The following is a 14608-nucleotide window of genomic DNA, read 5'->3' as shown; positions in this document are numbered from 1 at the left end:
CCGCGTCGCCTCTCTCTCTGCATGCGGGGATCCTACGGCAAAGCACCCACTCGATCGGCGCGCTCGTCGGATCAGCGCTGTCCGACGCTCGCTTTTGGGATGTGTAGTCGACACGCCTTCATCTGCAAAACATCGACGTTGTTAGAGCGCGGCCTTCTTTGATCCGACGGGTATGTCGAGCTGATTGCGGCTCTAGACGGCCGCAAGTCGACCATGGATGCCGCGCTGATCCGAAGTCGCAGCTGCTCGGCTGTCAGCTGCTCAAACTCGTTTCTGCCGCGGCAACAGCTGGAATTGGCCGGCAAATGAACCGAATGCCACGGGCGCTCAAGAGCTGGACCTCTGCGTCTCAGCCGGCCCTTTCGATCAGGAACAGCCAGAGCAATGCTGTCTAGGCTCGGAACACCTTGGCGCGCGGGAGCGTTCCTATGAGCAGCGGCCTGGCCAACCAGAGGAGGAGCAGAGGCGGAGGCGTAGACAGCGAGCCATCTGACTCGAGTTGGTGGCTTCAGCACGCCACTGATGCATCGATTTCGCATTCTTTCGGTGGATCTCTGGACCACATGTTGGGCTAAAATGGCCGTCCATCCAACCGAATCTCCGGCAAAGCTATGACCTCGCATCTCGGAGCTCTCCGACATCCAACCAGCGCGGCCATATAACAGCTCAGGTGTTGACACTCATCCGTCCTCCATACCAACCCACCATTTCCCTACCTCTCTGCCCGGTCACTACAGCGAGGAAAAGAGCTTCCCCTGGCAGTCGGTGCGCTTTGACGGCAGGCCTTCATCGAGGCCATCTTTGCTAGATCGGCCCGATCGTTGTTTTTTCAGCGCCTGGTGTCGAATCGTGCCAACTACCAGTTTTTAGATTTTCGAGCACCGCGTCAGTTCGGATCTGAGCGTTTTTAAGCGCGCGGTGGCCTCGGATTGGGACCGGTCGTTCGGTTACTCTTGCCGGCCCCGCGCTCCGTGCCTTTCAGCTGGGCGACGGCGCTGTGACCCCCTCTCATTTACATTCCACTCTCCTGTCCAACCACTCTCCTCCGTCATCTTCTCTTTCAATCACCACACACCACTCCTGCCAACACCTAGTCGATCGCGAAGCTCTCATCACCATGATCAACACTCCTCTTACCGAAAAGCTCGGCCTGCGCGTGCCCCTCGTACAGGGTGGCATGCAGTGGGTCGGCACGCCCGCTCTCGCCGCCGCCGTCAGCAATGCCGGTGCTCTCGGAACCCTCACTGCCTTAACCCAGCCTTCGCCCGAGGCGCTCCGCAAGGCTATCCGCGAGACCAAGTCGCTCATCTCCGAGGACATCCGCAAGGAGCGTGAGGGCAAGTACGGCTCGTTTGCCGTCAACATCACCCTCCTCCCTTCCATCAACCCTCCCGACTACGTCGGATACGCCAAGGCGGCGCTCGAGGAGGGCGTCCGCATCTTCGAAACCGCTGGCAACAACCCTGGCGAAGTCATCAAGGTCGTCAAGGCGGCTGGCGCCTACGTGATCCACAAGTGCACTGCCGTCCGCCACGCCCGCAGCGCCGAGCGCCTCGGTGCCGACATGCTCTCGATCGACGGATTCGAGTGCGCCGGTCATCCCGGTGAGGACGACATCGGCGGTCTCGTTCTCATGGCTAGGGCCGCTGAGGAGCTCAAGATCCCCTTCATCGCCTCGGGCGGTATCGCCAACGGCCAGGGCCTTGCTTCTGCCCTCGCTCTCGGTGCCGTCGGCGCCAACAGTAAGTTCCGCAGTCATGCACCACGGCGACACGACTCGACTCACATTGCTGACCAGCTCCCTGTCTACTCGTGACGATACAGTGGGCACACGCTTCATGTGCACCAAGGAGTCCGAGATCCACGACAACATCAAGCGTGCCATCGTCGAGTCGGACGAGCGCAACACCACGCACATCTTCCGCACCCTGCGCAACACTGCGCGTGTCTTCAAGTGAGTACCCCTGATCCTGTCCCTTTTTTCTTTCTCGTATCGTGTCTGCTGGCTCCTCGCGACCCCAACTCAGAGGAGCTGCTGGCGGGAGTGCAACCAATGGAAGGGCCGCCATCAACTTTGTAAGCTTGCACCTGGCCCTCTACTGCGTCGACCGGGCTGCGACACCTTTCCAGGGCCCTTTCATTGGGTGAGTACCCCGATTGCAAAATGATCACTCACAGAGCTCTTTGAAGCTGACACTGCTCCTCCCGTGTCTTTGTGAATTTACCAGTGACGAGCCTCGGGATTCAAACCGGTCTTCGTCGGATCAGAGTACTGCCGGCGCCGTCACCGTCGAGCCGAGCACGGTCGAACAGCCCGGCCATGATCCAAACAAGCCGCCGGACCCGAAGCGCGCAAGCCAGGAGCGCGAGACCGAGCTGCAACGACAGGCTACCAAGGAAGGTGCCGTCGAGCTGCTCGGAACGCGCGATCCAGACAGCTACGCGCTGCAGGAAGAGCATCAGCGCAAGTGGAATGCGTGGGGCCTGGCCAAGAGCTACCTGAACGACGAGATCGACCACACGGCGGCTAATGTGCCGCTGGCATGGCAGGCGTTCCTGACGGGAATGGTCGACATGCTGCTCTACAGCCGCTCGCAGGTGTGGCTCGGCTTCCAGACGGGCAACATGGTGCAGTTCTCGTCGAACATCGCGCAGTTCATCATCCCCGGCGTCGAGAGACAGCCGCTGCTGACGCTGCTGCGCATCCTCAGCGTCATTGGCTTCTTCCTCGGCTCGCTCGTAGGCTTCCAGCTCGGTCGCCGCATCGGCCACCAGAAGCGCAGCTGGCTCATTCTCTCGAGCGTGATCCAGAGCGCCTTCTTGTTTAGCGGCGCAGGCATCCTGCTCAGCAGACCGAAGAACGAGCTGCCGTCGTTCGACTGGTACCCGGGCGTGATCGTGCTGGTGGCCTTCTCCATGGGCATGCAGAGCATTCTGGCGCAGAAGCTCGTCTCGCCAGCGTTTGCCACGACGGTGGCATTCACGGCGACGCTCACCCAGATCGCCTCCGACCCGTACCTCTTCCACCTGGTGCCGTCGGAGAAGACCAGGGGTCGTGATCGCAGGATGCTGGCTGTGCTGGCGCTGTGTGTCGGTGCGGGCGTTGGCGAGTCCTTGCTGCACACCAGCGCCAACCTCAGCGGCGGCATCGCCATCAGCGCCGGCTTCAAGCTCGTGCTTGCTCTTCTTTGGCTTGTGCCCGAAGGCAAGAAGAGCAACACGGCCAAAGCATCCAAAGCCTAGACGCCGTTCCCTCTTCAAATTCCCTGGAGCCGTTTTGGAGTCCCCTCTCCGCTAAAGACCAAACAACTCACCCATCTGTCCCCTTTCTCCTTTCTCCACCTCATTTTTTACTTGGCTCGGCGTACGGTGGTCTTGCAGGAACAAGGTCTCCATGGAGGTGGTGCGCCTCGAGAACCGACCGGAGGGCGCCAAATTCGAGGATGTGCGCGAGCTCGTGTCGGGCGCGCGCGGAAAGACGGTCTATGAGACCGGTGACATCGACGCCGGTATCTGGTCGGCCGGTATCACCGTCGGCCTGATCCACGACATTGTAAGTGCTGGCGCGATCAAGTGGTCTTCCAAGGAAACGAAGCTGACTCGTTCTGATTTCTGGTTGTGTTTTGGGTAGCCTTCGTGCAAGGAGCTGTGCGCCAACATTGAGCGCGATGCCGAGACGCACATCAACCGCCTCAGCACGCTCGTTGCCCAAAAGGGCAGCAGCTCCGCTGCGCGTGAGGCCAAGCTCTAGGTGGCGTATCCCGCTGCCGTAGAAAAGCGTTGCCGGTGCTGCTAGTGCATCAGGCAATCTTGTAGAACCTGAAGTTCCGATAACGATGTTTGTGCCCCCATCAGTCTTTCGTAGCTATGGGCTCTGTGGCGGGTGTGTAAAGTGTTGAATGTAGTCGGGATAGAGCCAAGCGAAGCCGGGTGGGAATGCGAAGAAGACGCCGCAAAAATGGCCGATGCGGAAAAGGCGCTTCCGTAGATGGCGAGCGCGTGGTCGGCTACGGAAGCGGGCGGGTGCTGTCTGCTGCTCCGTCCGTGCGGAGCTGCAACTGGGTGGATTGCCGTCTTGTCCAGCCGCAATGTTCGTCCTTGCCATCACTTCCACCTTTTCCCACCAGTCCCCACACATCCCCACCATTCCCCTCTGAGCTTTTCTTCACACTTCCTCTCCGCAGCTGACAGGCTCCATCACTATATCTAGCTAGCCACGATGACTGGCTGCTTTGCATTCCTCAAGCCCTCTCGCGCTCGGGCCAACAAGATGAGCGACCACGGATGCACGTGCAAATGCTCCCAGCACGCCGGTGCGCTTCCTGCCGCGGCCCCTGCCGCCGCCACTGTTGCAGCCGAGAAGAGCCCGCTGAGCGTCTCGATGTACTACGATGCGTGCAATCCGCCTCCGTTCGAGCCGGGTCAGGTGCAGCGTTGCTGTGGCGGTTTCGCCGGCGAAGGACTGGCGCACTCGCACCTGCCCACGTATGGCGACTCGCAGAAGCACGCGCACCACACGGTGAGATACTCTGAGCCTGACGTCGATGCGCAGCTGAGCGACGCTGTCGCCGAGGTGGCCAAGTCAATCGAGGCCGAGATGGAAAAGCTCGACAAGGAGCTGCGCGAGCTGTCGCTCGACATGCACGACCATCCCGAGATCATGTGGGAGGAACATCGCACACACGACCTCTTTGTCAAGTATCTCTCCAACAAGTCTGGCTGGAAGGTCACCCCGCACGCCTATGGGCTCGACACCGCGTTCAAGGCGGTCTTTTCGCACAAGGCTGATAAGAACTCGCGCGTGATTGGATTCCAGTCGGAACTCGACGCGCTTGCGGGGATTGGCCATGCGTGCGGGCACAACCTCATCGCCATGTCTGGTGTTGCTGCCGCGCTCTCGGTTGCCGCCGCACTCGTTGAGAAGGACATTGCAGGTACCGTTGTGCTCCTGGGTACTCCGGCGGAGGAAGGTGGTGGAGGCAAGATCAAGCTCGCCGACGCCGGTGCGTACAAGGACATGGACGCGTGTCTTATGATCCACCCCGCCGCCATGTCTGGTACGGGCGTCATGCTTGCAGTGCACCCTGTGGTGGTGACGTACAAAGGCCGTACTGCCCACTCGGGTGCTGCTCCCTGGGAGGGCATCAATGCGCTCGACGCAGCGGTGCTTGCGTACAACAACATCTCGGCACTGCGTCAGCAGATCCAACCCAGCGAGCGCGTACACGGCATCATCAAGGGCAACAACTGGTCTCCCAACGTCGTCCCCGGTGAAGCCACCTTGATCTTTAACATCCGCGCACCCACCATTTCGGCGCTCAAGGCGCTTACTGCTCGTGTGCAAAAGTGCTTTGAGGCGGCAGCACTCGCCACGGGATGTACGGGTGAGTACGACTGGCAAACCGCCTATGCCGACGTCCACAACACTCCTTCACTTTCCGCCACGTACGCCAACTTCCTCGACCAGCGTTACCGCATCCATGTGCCCAACGATGACTTTGCCGCCTCGACGGATTTCGGCAACATCACCTACACCCTCCCCTCCCTGCATGCAGAGTATGCGATTCATCTGGACGACCCTCGCACCCAGGGCAACCACACCGTCGGCTTTGCAGCTGCCGCAAGGACCCAGGAGGCCCACGATAGGACAAAGGAGGCCGCCCTCGCGATTGCCGTTACGGGCGCAAAGGTGCTCGTCGATAAAGAGTTCCGCGACCACGTGTGGAAAGAGTGGTCCGCTTGGCGCAAGGCTGCCGACGGACCCTAATCCCCGCACACCTCTCTGCACCTGCAAAACCAGTAACATCGTGATGAACGAATCAAGCGAAATTGCAAATCTATACCGAGTGCAGAAACGGAGCATGGTGGTCATTATCGCAAGTCCGTGAGTCGTAAGATAAAAAGAAAAGGCCGGCTAGGCCGTGATCCTGAGCGAGCCGACTTCAGGCATCTCCTGCACGCTCGCCAGCGCCGCCTCGGCGGGGGCAGAGTTGGCGCTGCCGAGGTCCGCGAGCAGCTTGGCGCTCTTGGCCGACGCGATGCTCGACGAGCGCGAGTGGTGCGGGCTGAGGTCGTGCGCCATCTTCTCGGTGCGTGCCGCGTGGATCGCCGCGAGCTGCGAAGGGCTGAGGTTGCGTGTGGGCGGCACGGGGTGTTGTGGAGGGGCACCGTTGCCGAGCACGGCGACTTGTACGCTTGCCGTCTTGGCGGCTTCGAGCGACGGCTTCTTCTTGAATGCGTGCCGCTTCGGCGCTGGCTCGGGCTGTGCAGCCGCTTCTCGCGTGAGGAACGGAGGTGGCGCTGCTCCGGGCGCGGGGGTGGGGGCCACAGGTGCCGGTCCGTCCAGCGGGTAGTCCCACGGGCGTGGGACAAGCGCGAGCGGCATGAACCACGTGCCGGCGATGCAAACGCCGTGGCCCTGGTCCTGCGCCTGGATCGCCTTGTACTCGACCTCCATAAATGTGGAGATGTACTTGATGAACGGCAGCAGCTCGGGCACGCCGCCACCGACCGCCATGGTCTGCAGAAACGACAGGAACGCCCCGGACACCGAGTGCGCCGTGCCAAGGTACGCCATCGAAGCCTTGGGAAGCGTGATTTCAAAGCCCCACCAGTGCACAAAGATGGCCATGCGGTCCAGCGGCGGGTGGATCGCGTCCATGTCTTGGGTGGCGCGGATCGCGGCGCCGGAAACGTTAGCAAGCACGTCAAACGCGCCCGAGTTCTGAGCTACCGCTCCGACGGGGTCGAGGATGAGCTGTAAGGGCGCCGAGCCCATGAGGCGCTGGCCATCCTCGAGCGTAGGCAGGTTGGAAACGGACATGCTTTTGATCAAAGGCGGCCTTGCGCTCGACGATGCCTCACTGGACGTCGCCTTTTCTGGCTCTGATGGCTGGGATCGTGCGCTCAGCAGGCCTCCGACACCCATGAGAGCTGCTGCAGCTCCGGAAGCCACAGCAGTCACGCTGAGCCCTGCTCCAGTCTGTGCATCGCTCGGGCCTTCGCTGGTAACGACCTTGGCTGCCTCGAGATGGTCGGCGTGCCGGCGGTGGGCCTCGTGCTCGCCACAGTCGAGACAAACCATCTTGAGAGGTCGCGCTCCCGGTTTGGCCGAGGCTTGCTTGGCTGCTGGAGGTGTCGCTGCGGCAGCCCCTGACGCGGACGCCTGCGAGATTGGCTTCGCTGCGCTAATGCTCTCCTCTGCAGGTGGTGGCAGTGACGAGGTTCGAGCTGTGGGCACAGCACTGCGAGGCGTCGTCGCAGCATCAGCCTGGAGAGTGATCTTCCGCAGAGCCTCTTCTGCCGCCGATCTGGCCTTGCGCTCCATCGGTGGTCGTTCGGCAGCGCTCTTTGTAGCGGGCGCAGCTGCTAGCTCACCTGCCACCGCTTCCGCACGCTTGCGGATCTCGCTGTCGTCCTTGCTCTTGGGACCTTCAAGCGCCGTGTCAGGCAAGTTGGTGGCGAGAATGCGCTCCTGACCGTGCTCGCCGGCGGTGCCAATCTCGGTCTCGGGCATCATCCTGCCCAAGCCGCTGCGCAGGGCATCAAGTGGCACTGGCATGGAGCGCAGCTCGCTGATAATGTTGTTGGCCAGGTCGACATCGAGCAGTGCCGATTTGAGCCCGCGGAGCTGTGACCGATCGACGACGGGGATGGGTTTGGCGCGCGGGACATGCTTCTTCTTGCCTCCTTTTGCATTTGCGTCGGCAGAGTTGACCTCGGTGGCGTGCCGTGCCGAGCTGACGCGGGCAGGCACGGGATGGAGGCCCATGCCTGCGTTGATGACCTGCTCGAGTGTCTTTGCATGGCGTGCAGCTAGTGCTTGGTGCTTGGTCACCTTGACTTTTGCCACCTTTCCCTTGTCGCGAGAACCGTCGGCGGCGACACGATGGATGCCCTTGCGGTCCCAGCGGAAGAGACGGCGCTTGGCCGCAGCAGCACCGGGCAAAGCGGCGCGGTCCTCAAAGGCCTCGTGTGATGATGACGAAGTGGCATCGGAAGTGCCAGTGCGAACCGAGTCCAAGCTGGGACGGTGCGTGGGATCGTGGAGGTCAGACGTCGACCTTGACTTGAATCCTCGCCATTTGACCGGATTGCTCTTCTTCTTTTTCGACTGGGCTGCACGCAGTGGATGAGATTCGTCGTGCGGTGGGCTCGGCTTGCCCGACGACTCGGAGGCAAGTGCGGCAAAGGCCAGCGCTTCTTCGCGGGCCAGCGCCGTTTCCTCGGTGGATGGGCTGAAGCTCACCCGATGCGGTGATGTGGTTCGAGATGCGCGACGTGCGGATGCATCGACGGAGCTTGTCAGCGCAGAGCGTTTCGGGAGAACCTCGGTGGGAGGTGCCAGCTGTTGTGTGGTCACGTTCGGCACAAACTCGTGTGACTGAGGCGGTGTAGGCGTTCTGGTCTCTTTGGGAGCTGAGTTGTCACTGCTGCTCGCAACATCCGATTCGGGAGCTTCCGATATAGCTGTCTCGTCGACAGCGGCCACACTTGCAGTGCTGACCTTGCGAGGCGATGCCAGGAATGGAAGACGCAAGGCATCGAGACTGAACCGATTCTTCCCACGCCCTGCTGGCTGAGAAGCGGCAGGGGCAAGGTTGTCGGCCTCGGACGAGGTCACCCCGGGCGAGACTGCATCATCGACCGATGCGGCAGCCGCTTGGGCTGTCGTTTCAGAAGCAGTCATTGTGCTGGACAGCGATTTGACTCGCTACAAGACCATGATCCGCCCCAAGGTTGTGGTGGCGAGGTGAAAGGATGGAGGCACAGACGGATAGAGCTCCAGGATCAATCACTCGAAAAGGATGTTGTGACGTCCACAGTGGAGCTCTTGGCCGTGCTCAGGGGCTGCAGAGTTGTGAAGCAGCGCATCTACGCTTTCCGAAAGAGGCAAGGCTGCTGCCCTCTCATGCGGCTGCGGAGGTGCTCTGCATGCAGTGCATGAAGCTGCCTTGAGCCCTGTGTTGGTCTCGCCTCGGCCAAGCTCGACCCCCTAAAACACGCGTCCCTCCCCACTTGCCGTCCCTCTCCAGCCTTGCAGCGAAATTGATTTTTCGAAAAAAGGGTCAGACAAGAGACAGGATGTAACATGCTCAGCTTTTTGTTTTTGCTCCACACCCACCCGACGCGCTTATGCACCTTTCGCCTGGCTGAGCATTTCCGAGGAGCTGGTGCGAGGAAGAATTCGTGAGTCTCGCCCATGCCGCCGCAAGGCTCTGCGATCCTATCTGAGCTGCCACCATACCGAATCTGGAGACCGCTGGTACTGGACGCCAAAGGCGGTGTGGAGTGCACCTCAGCCACGATGGCGAGTAGCAGTACCAGTCACCTTGGTCGCCCGTCGGTGCACGAGCCGAATGCGTCCATCTGGCCAATCCAGCTTCTGGACCGAGGCAAGGAACGTTCCAGGGTGCCTCCGTCCTCTGCTAGAGCCGCCCAAAAGAGGTTTGCGTACGTCCCTGTGCCTCTTCTCGACTTTGAAGATCTCTCCTTCTTTGTCAACTTTGATTGGATCGCTTCAAAGCTTGGGTTGGACCCTTCCGAGGACGAGACGGATCATCTCCGCGTGGGGGCCAAACGCCGTCATGCCTCACCGGAACATGACACCACACGCGCCAAGAGAGCAGTCAAAGACGAAGATACAGAGCGAATATCGACTGATCTAGCCGACCTCGTAGGCACACACTGTCTCTTTCGCGTCAAGGCCCGAGAATCACGCGACATCGATAGCGTACTCGCAATCAAACAACAGTTGGACCACCCTTCCACGCATCGACGTCTGCACGTCACCGATGTTGCCTTCGATCTCGAGGAATTCTCGCCGAGTAGGCCAACGGAATCCGTCATCAGTCGATCCATACGTCTTCGCGATGTCGGCACCGGCACATTCATCGCTGCCCTACCTGTCTTGGCAGACGACGCTTCGAAGGACGCTAATCTCGACCCGCACAGTCTCACAAACAGCAGCTGGATCACCTCGCTTTCTCACTTGCTATCTAAAGATGCTGTTTTGTCGAGAGCGAGCCTTGACATAGTATCGCATCCTCCAGACTATCCGTCACAGCGCGTGACAGCTGGCTCACTTTTCCTCAAGCTATCCATTCGAGTGCAGGCCAAGATCTCGATTGACGCCACCGGTCGTCTGGTAGCCGATCTCATGCTCGACATGGCCAGACTTGTTCGGCTCGCTCTTCCGCCGCATCAGAACGCACAAGACGTCGAAGAGGGCCAAGAGGTGGAACGCGACGTCGAGGTCGACGCCGGCTTCGTCTACCGGAATCTGCGACCTGCCTCGCTGAATCCACCCGAATCAGTGCAGCACCCAGACCTTGTCCCCACCCTCCTTCCGTTCCAAAGGAGGTCCACTGCTTTTGTTTTGGGTCGCGAGGGTGTCGTTCTCGATGCACAAGGCAATCTCGTAAAGAGCGACCACATCTATGGCCACAGCGGCCCCGGCGATCTGGGCCTCTGGTGGTGCCGCGTCGATTCGAATCTCTTCTACAACTGGATCGAGGCCAGGTTCGTCCGCGATCCAACGCTCACGCGACTTAGCAACTGCCGAGGAGCGATGCTCGCCGAGGAGATGGGCCTCGGCAAAACCGTGGAAGCCGTGGCCCTGATGCTTCTGAGTCCGGATCCTGACGCCGCCTCAAGACCTGGCTGGTACGATGATCGCAACGAGATCGATGTGGTTCCTACCAAGACCACACTCATTGTCGCTCCCGAGACCTTGCGCACGCAATGGATCGAAGAGATCGAGCAGCACGCCCCCGGTCTTTCCGTCTACTCTTATGCTGGCAGGACCAAGGCTGAGAACGATGTACCAGAAGGTCTCACGTGGGAGCAGTGGGCGCAGCGTTTCGATGTCATGATCATCTCGTATTCCACCCTCTCGCGCGAGCTCAGCACCGCCAAGAGCGAGCGCACGCGATCACGACGCTTCGAACGCAAGTACGAACGTCCGCGCAGCCCGCTCGTCAAGCTGCACTTTCACCGTGTGCTTATGGACGAAGTTCAGATGATCGGCTCGTCGAACGCTGCCGAGACCGTCTCCATGATCTCGCGCGGCTCCTCCGTCGCCGTCTCCGGCACGCCGGTCAAGAAGCTGGACGATCTCAAGTCGTGCTTCCGCTTTCTCAAAGTGCCAGGCTACTTGGCCACACCGGCCGAGTGGCAGTCCATCTTGCATCCTCTGCTAGCGCCGGCCCTGGTGCAAGTCTTGCAGACCATCGGAACGCGGCATACCAAGGCGCAGGTCGCCGGTGAGATGTCGTTGCCCCTCCAAACTCGCTCGGTCATTCCGATCGACTTTACGTCCATCGAAGCTGCCTTCTATGCTGACGTATGGACGGACGCTCTCAACGATACTGGGTATACCACGGATGGCAATCCGCACTCACAAGACCACCAGATGGACGTAAGCAAGATGCGGCAGCACCTCTTGCTGCTCCGTCAGGCATGCACTCACCCGCAGGTTGCTCTTCAGTTCCGCGGCGGTGTCGTCGGCTCCAAGAATCTGCGCAGTATCGACGAAGTGCTGGAGCTCATGATCGACTCGACCAGCACAGAGCTGCACAGCATACGCACTCATTGGTTCGATCGACGCATCCACCGCAACATCCTTGCCCTCTACCGACGCGACGAGGACCAGCGCGTCCTGGCGGCGTCACAATTCAGCGACGTTGAAGCGGAAATCCATCGAAACGTCGCTGTGCTAGAACAAGAGATCCGCGATGCCAGCACTAGCGGTCCTCTTTACCGCTTTACTGCAGACGAGATCGAACTCGAACGGAAGGCCGAAGCACGCAGGAAGCGTTTGGACCCCACCGGCGCAGATCAGAAGAACTACGAAGATGCCGATCCGGCTCTTGCAGCGCTGATGGAAGATCCCGAAGCTTACCAAGCGTTACTGGACAAGCGCAAATCCCGAGCTGCCCACGTTACCCAACTCAAGGCACTCTTGCGATCCTTGCTCATGAAGCTGCATCGACTGTTGCAGTTCCAAGGCAACCTGTACTTTCAGCGCGGCGAGTATCTCGACGAGGAACATGGTGCTTCCATCTCGACGTTGCCAACAGCACCCCCACAGGAATCCTACACACGAAACGTGGGGCAAGTCAAGGTGGAAGACGATGCCGATGGCATTCGCGATCTGACAACGACTCCGCCACAATCCGCGGAAGGTGGCGGTCAAATCGCCGAGACAAAGACTGAGAATGGTCTCAGCGCAGCCGGCGATGAGAGGCCAGCAGATGGCGCGGAAACATTGAACGCAAAGCCGATCATGAGTCCGGAGCGTCAAGCGCTCAAGGACAAAGAAGACGCTGCGTATGTCAAGGCTGAAAAGGTTCGACAGCGCCTGCTGGTCGAAGCAGGCGAGGAAGTTCAAGCTGCTATCGCCAGGCTGAACCGCGATCAAGTTGAGCTGGACGCAGCCGCGGTACGAGCGTCGACCGATCTGTTTGAAGAGGGTGGCGGCATCCGAAGCAGCGAGGCTTACGGCATGTTGGCCGACAACGTGCAACTGTTGGACAAGCATGCCCAGGTCCTGTTTCGTTGGCGCGGCAGCATCATCGACCGTCTCTTACGCGCGGTGAATCGCGATGTCAGCCTTGAACGGGAGGACGACGATCAATACCAAGAGAATCTGGACACCCAGGCGGAGGCGGAGGTGTTGCTCGAGATGTATCGTCCACTGTTGTCCGAGCGCGAAAAGATCCTCAAGGGTGGCGTGGCGGTTGGTGCGACGGATCGACCTCGCTTGTTCAAAGAGCTCGAGGAGGCGGTTCGAATCGCACGCCAGAACGATCTCAGAGGAATCGAGCCCGAGACCGAGGCGGACGAAGAGCTCATCCGCGTGCAAAAGCAGCAGCTCACGCACTTCAAGACGCTGGACCAAGAACGCAAGTCCGTCTCTCTATATAACGGCGAGCAATCGTTCGTCGGCGTTATCGAACAGCTCAAAGCGCTCCGCGACAACAGTCTCAGGAACGAAGAGACGGTGCTGGCGACTCGAGCATACGTAGAGGCACGACGTATCGTCAATGAGCAGGTCAAGCATCTCGACAAGCTGCGCAACGAGGAGAAGCTGCTGCTGACAGCACTTTTCAACGCCCGAAGTCGCTACTTCAAGGAGATCCAGGTGCTCTCGGACACGGTGCGTGATCCCGTCTTCTCCGACCTCGAGCGAAGCATCCATTTGACGCAGAAAGAAGAGTCCGATGCGGTGACCAAGGTGGACGAGCTGGAGAGGAGGCTGCGCTACCTGTTGCATCTGCAGAAGGTGCAGTCGGCGGACGATTTGGATGACGAGGCCAAGACCTGCAACATCTGCACCGATCCCATCGAGACGGGCATCCTCACTAACAAGTGCGGCCACGTCTGCTGCGAGAGCTGCTGGAAGGAATGGCAGTCACAGGGTCACCGCACGTGCGTCCTCTGCCAGACGCGCGTGCTGCCGACCGAGGTTCACCGCATCATCTACTCGCGGCCGCAGGCGTCGGCCAAGAGTGGACAGGTAGCTTCGACAGCATCCGGGTCAGGCACGCTCGCCAATGCTGCCACCGGCTCCGGAGCCGATCCGCTGGCAGTGCGTTACAATGAGCTGGATGACAACCTGCGCGGCGTGCTGAACCGATTGGCGACGCAGGGCCGCTTCGGATCCAAGATCGACCACTTGACCAAGCACGTGCAGCACATTGTCAACCAGACGGGCGAAAAGTCGCTCATCTTTTCGTCGTTCGGCCGCGGTCTGGATGTGGTGGCGCAGGCGCTGACCGCCAACGGCATCCGCCATGTGCGATTGACCGGCGCAGGCAAGTCCGGCAGCGAATCGGCCAAGCTCTTCAGGAGCGATCCGAACATCCACGTGATGCTGCTCCATTCCGAAGTGCAGAGCTCGGGGTTGAATCTTCTAGCAGCGTCGCACATCCACATCCTCGAGCCGCTGCTCAACACGAGCCTGGAGCTGCAGGCCATTGGTCGCGTCCACCGTATCGGACAGACCAAAGAGACGCACGTCTGGTGCTACTACGTCAAGGACACGGTCGAGGAGAGGATCCTTGCGCTCTCGGCCTACAAGGGCCAGAGCATCTACTTGGCCGGCCACAACACGAGCGCGACTGATGGGAGCATGACACTGACCACGTCGTCATCCAACAAGTCGGCAGCTGCCGAGCAGGCGCGGCAGGACGCCAAGAAATGGTCTGCGTTTGGCAAGGGTGCCAAGTCTGGCAAAGCTGGCGCCATCCGCGGCGACGTCACGAGCAACACCGCCGAGCTGCTTGCGTGCTTCTTCGCACGCTTCCTTCCGGCACTGGGGTCGATACCATCAAGTCAATCGTATGCAATCTCGGCGAACATCGCCAGCACCAGCGGCTCGAATGGTCACACGGTCGCAAATGGCGAGGAGGGCAGCGGGTCCAACCAGGTGGAAGACGAACGCGCAAAGATGCGCCGAGCCCGACTGGCTGCGCTTGAACAGCGGCAGGCGGGCCAGAGCTCGTAGATGAGTGCCAATCCAAGAGCCTTTCTCACATTGTTCGGCGTGCTGCCCAAATCAGCCATTTCGGCGCGGAGTGGCGAAATGTCTGATACTTCTAGCCGA

General features: G+C 60.3%; 5 protein-coding genes across 5 annotated transcripts; 4 read left to right on the top strand and 1 right to left on the bottom strand.

Moving 5' to 3' along the window:
• Positions 1-1117: 1117 nt before the first annotated feature.
• Positions 1118-3243, top strand: PAN0_003d2072 (2-nitropropane dioxygenase; the record flags this gene model as incomplete). Its single annotated transcript, XM_014803026.1, has 4 exons — positions 1118-1742; positions 1825-1954; positions 2028-2144; positions 2229-3243. The coding sequence occupies 4 exons, from the start codon at positions 1118-1120 to the stop codon at positions 3241-3243; spliced, it is 1887 nt and encodes a 628-aa protein (XP_014658512.1).
• A 151-nt stretch (positions 3244-3394) lies between these two features.
• On the top strand, positions 3395-3751 carry PAN0_003d2071 (uncharacterized protein; the record flags this gene model as incomplete). The annotated part of the gene is made up of 2 exons (XM_014803025.1): positions 3395-3553; positions 3632-3751. The coding sequence occupies 2 exons, from the start codon at positions 3395-3397 to the stop codon at positions 3749-3751; spliced, it is 279 nt and encodes a 92-aa protein (XP_014658511.1).
• Positions 3752-4219: 468 nt separating this feature from the next.
• PAN0_003d2070 (amidohydrolase) lies at positions 4220-5767 on the top strand (the record flags this gene model as incomplete). The annotated part of the gene is made up of 1 exon (XM_014803024.1): positions 4220-5767. One exon carries the CDS (start codon positions 4220-4222, stop codon positions 5765-5767), a length of 1548 nt encoding a protein of 515 aa, XP_014658510.1.
• A 147-nt stretch (positions 5768-5914) lies between these two features.
• On the bottom strand, positions 5915-8689 carry PAN0_003c2069 (uncharacterized protein; the record flags this gene model as incomplete). The annotated part of the gene is made up of 1 exon (XM_014803023.1): positions 5915-8689. One exon carries the CDS (start codon positions 8687-8689, stop codon positions 5915-5917), a length of 2775 nt encoding a protein of 924 aa, XP_014658509.1.
• A 513-nt stretch (positions 8690-9202) lies between these two features.
• On the top strand, positions 9203-14509 carry PAN0_003d2068 (SNF2 family helicase/ATPase; the record flags this gene model as incomplete). The annotated part of the gene is made up of 1 exon (XM_014803022.1): positions 9203-14509. The coding sequence occupies one exon, from the start codon at positions 9203-9205 to the stop codon at positions 14507-14509; it is 5307 nt and encodes a 1768-aa protein (XP_014658508.1).
• Between the last annotated feature and the right edge of the window lie 99 nt (positions 14510-14608).

Source organism: Moesziomyces antarcticus, assembly GCF_000747765.1.
Source record: "Moesziomyces antarcticus DNA, scaffold: scaffold_v10003, strain JCM 10317, whole genome shotgun sequence".
Taxonomy (NCBI): domain Eukaryota; kingdom Fungi; phylum Basidiomycota; class Ustilaginomycetes; order Ustilaginales; family Ustilaginaceae; genus Moesziomyces; species Moesziomyces antarcticus.
This window is presented reverse-complemented; position numbering and strand designations above follow the sequence as displayed.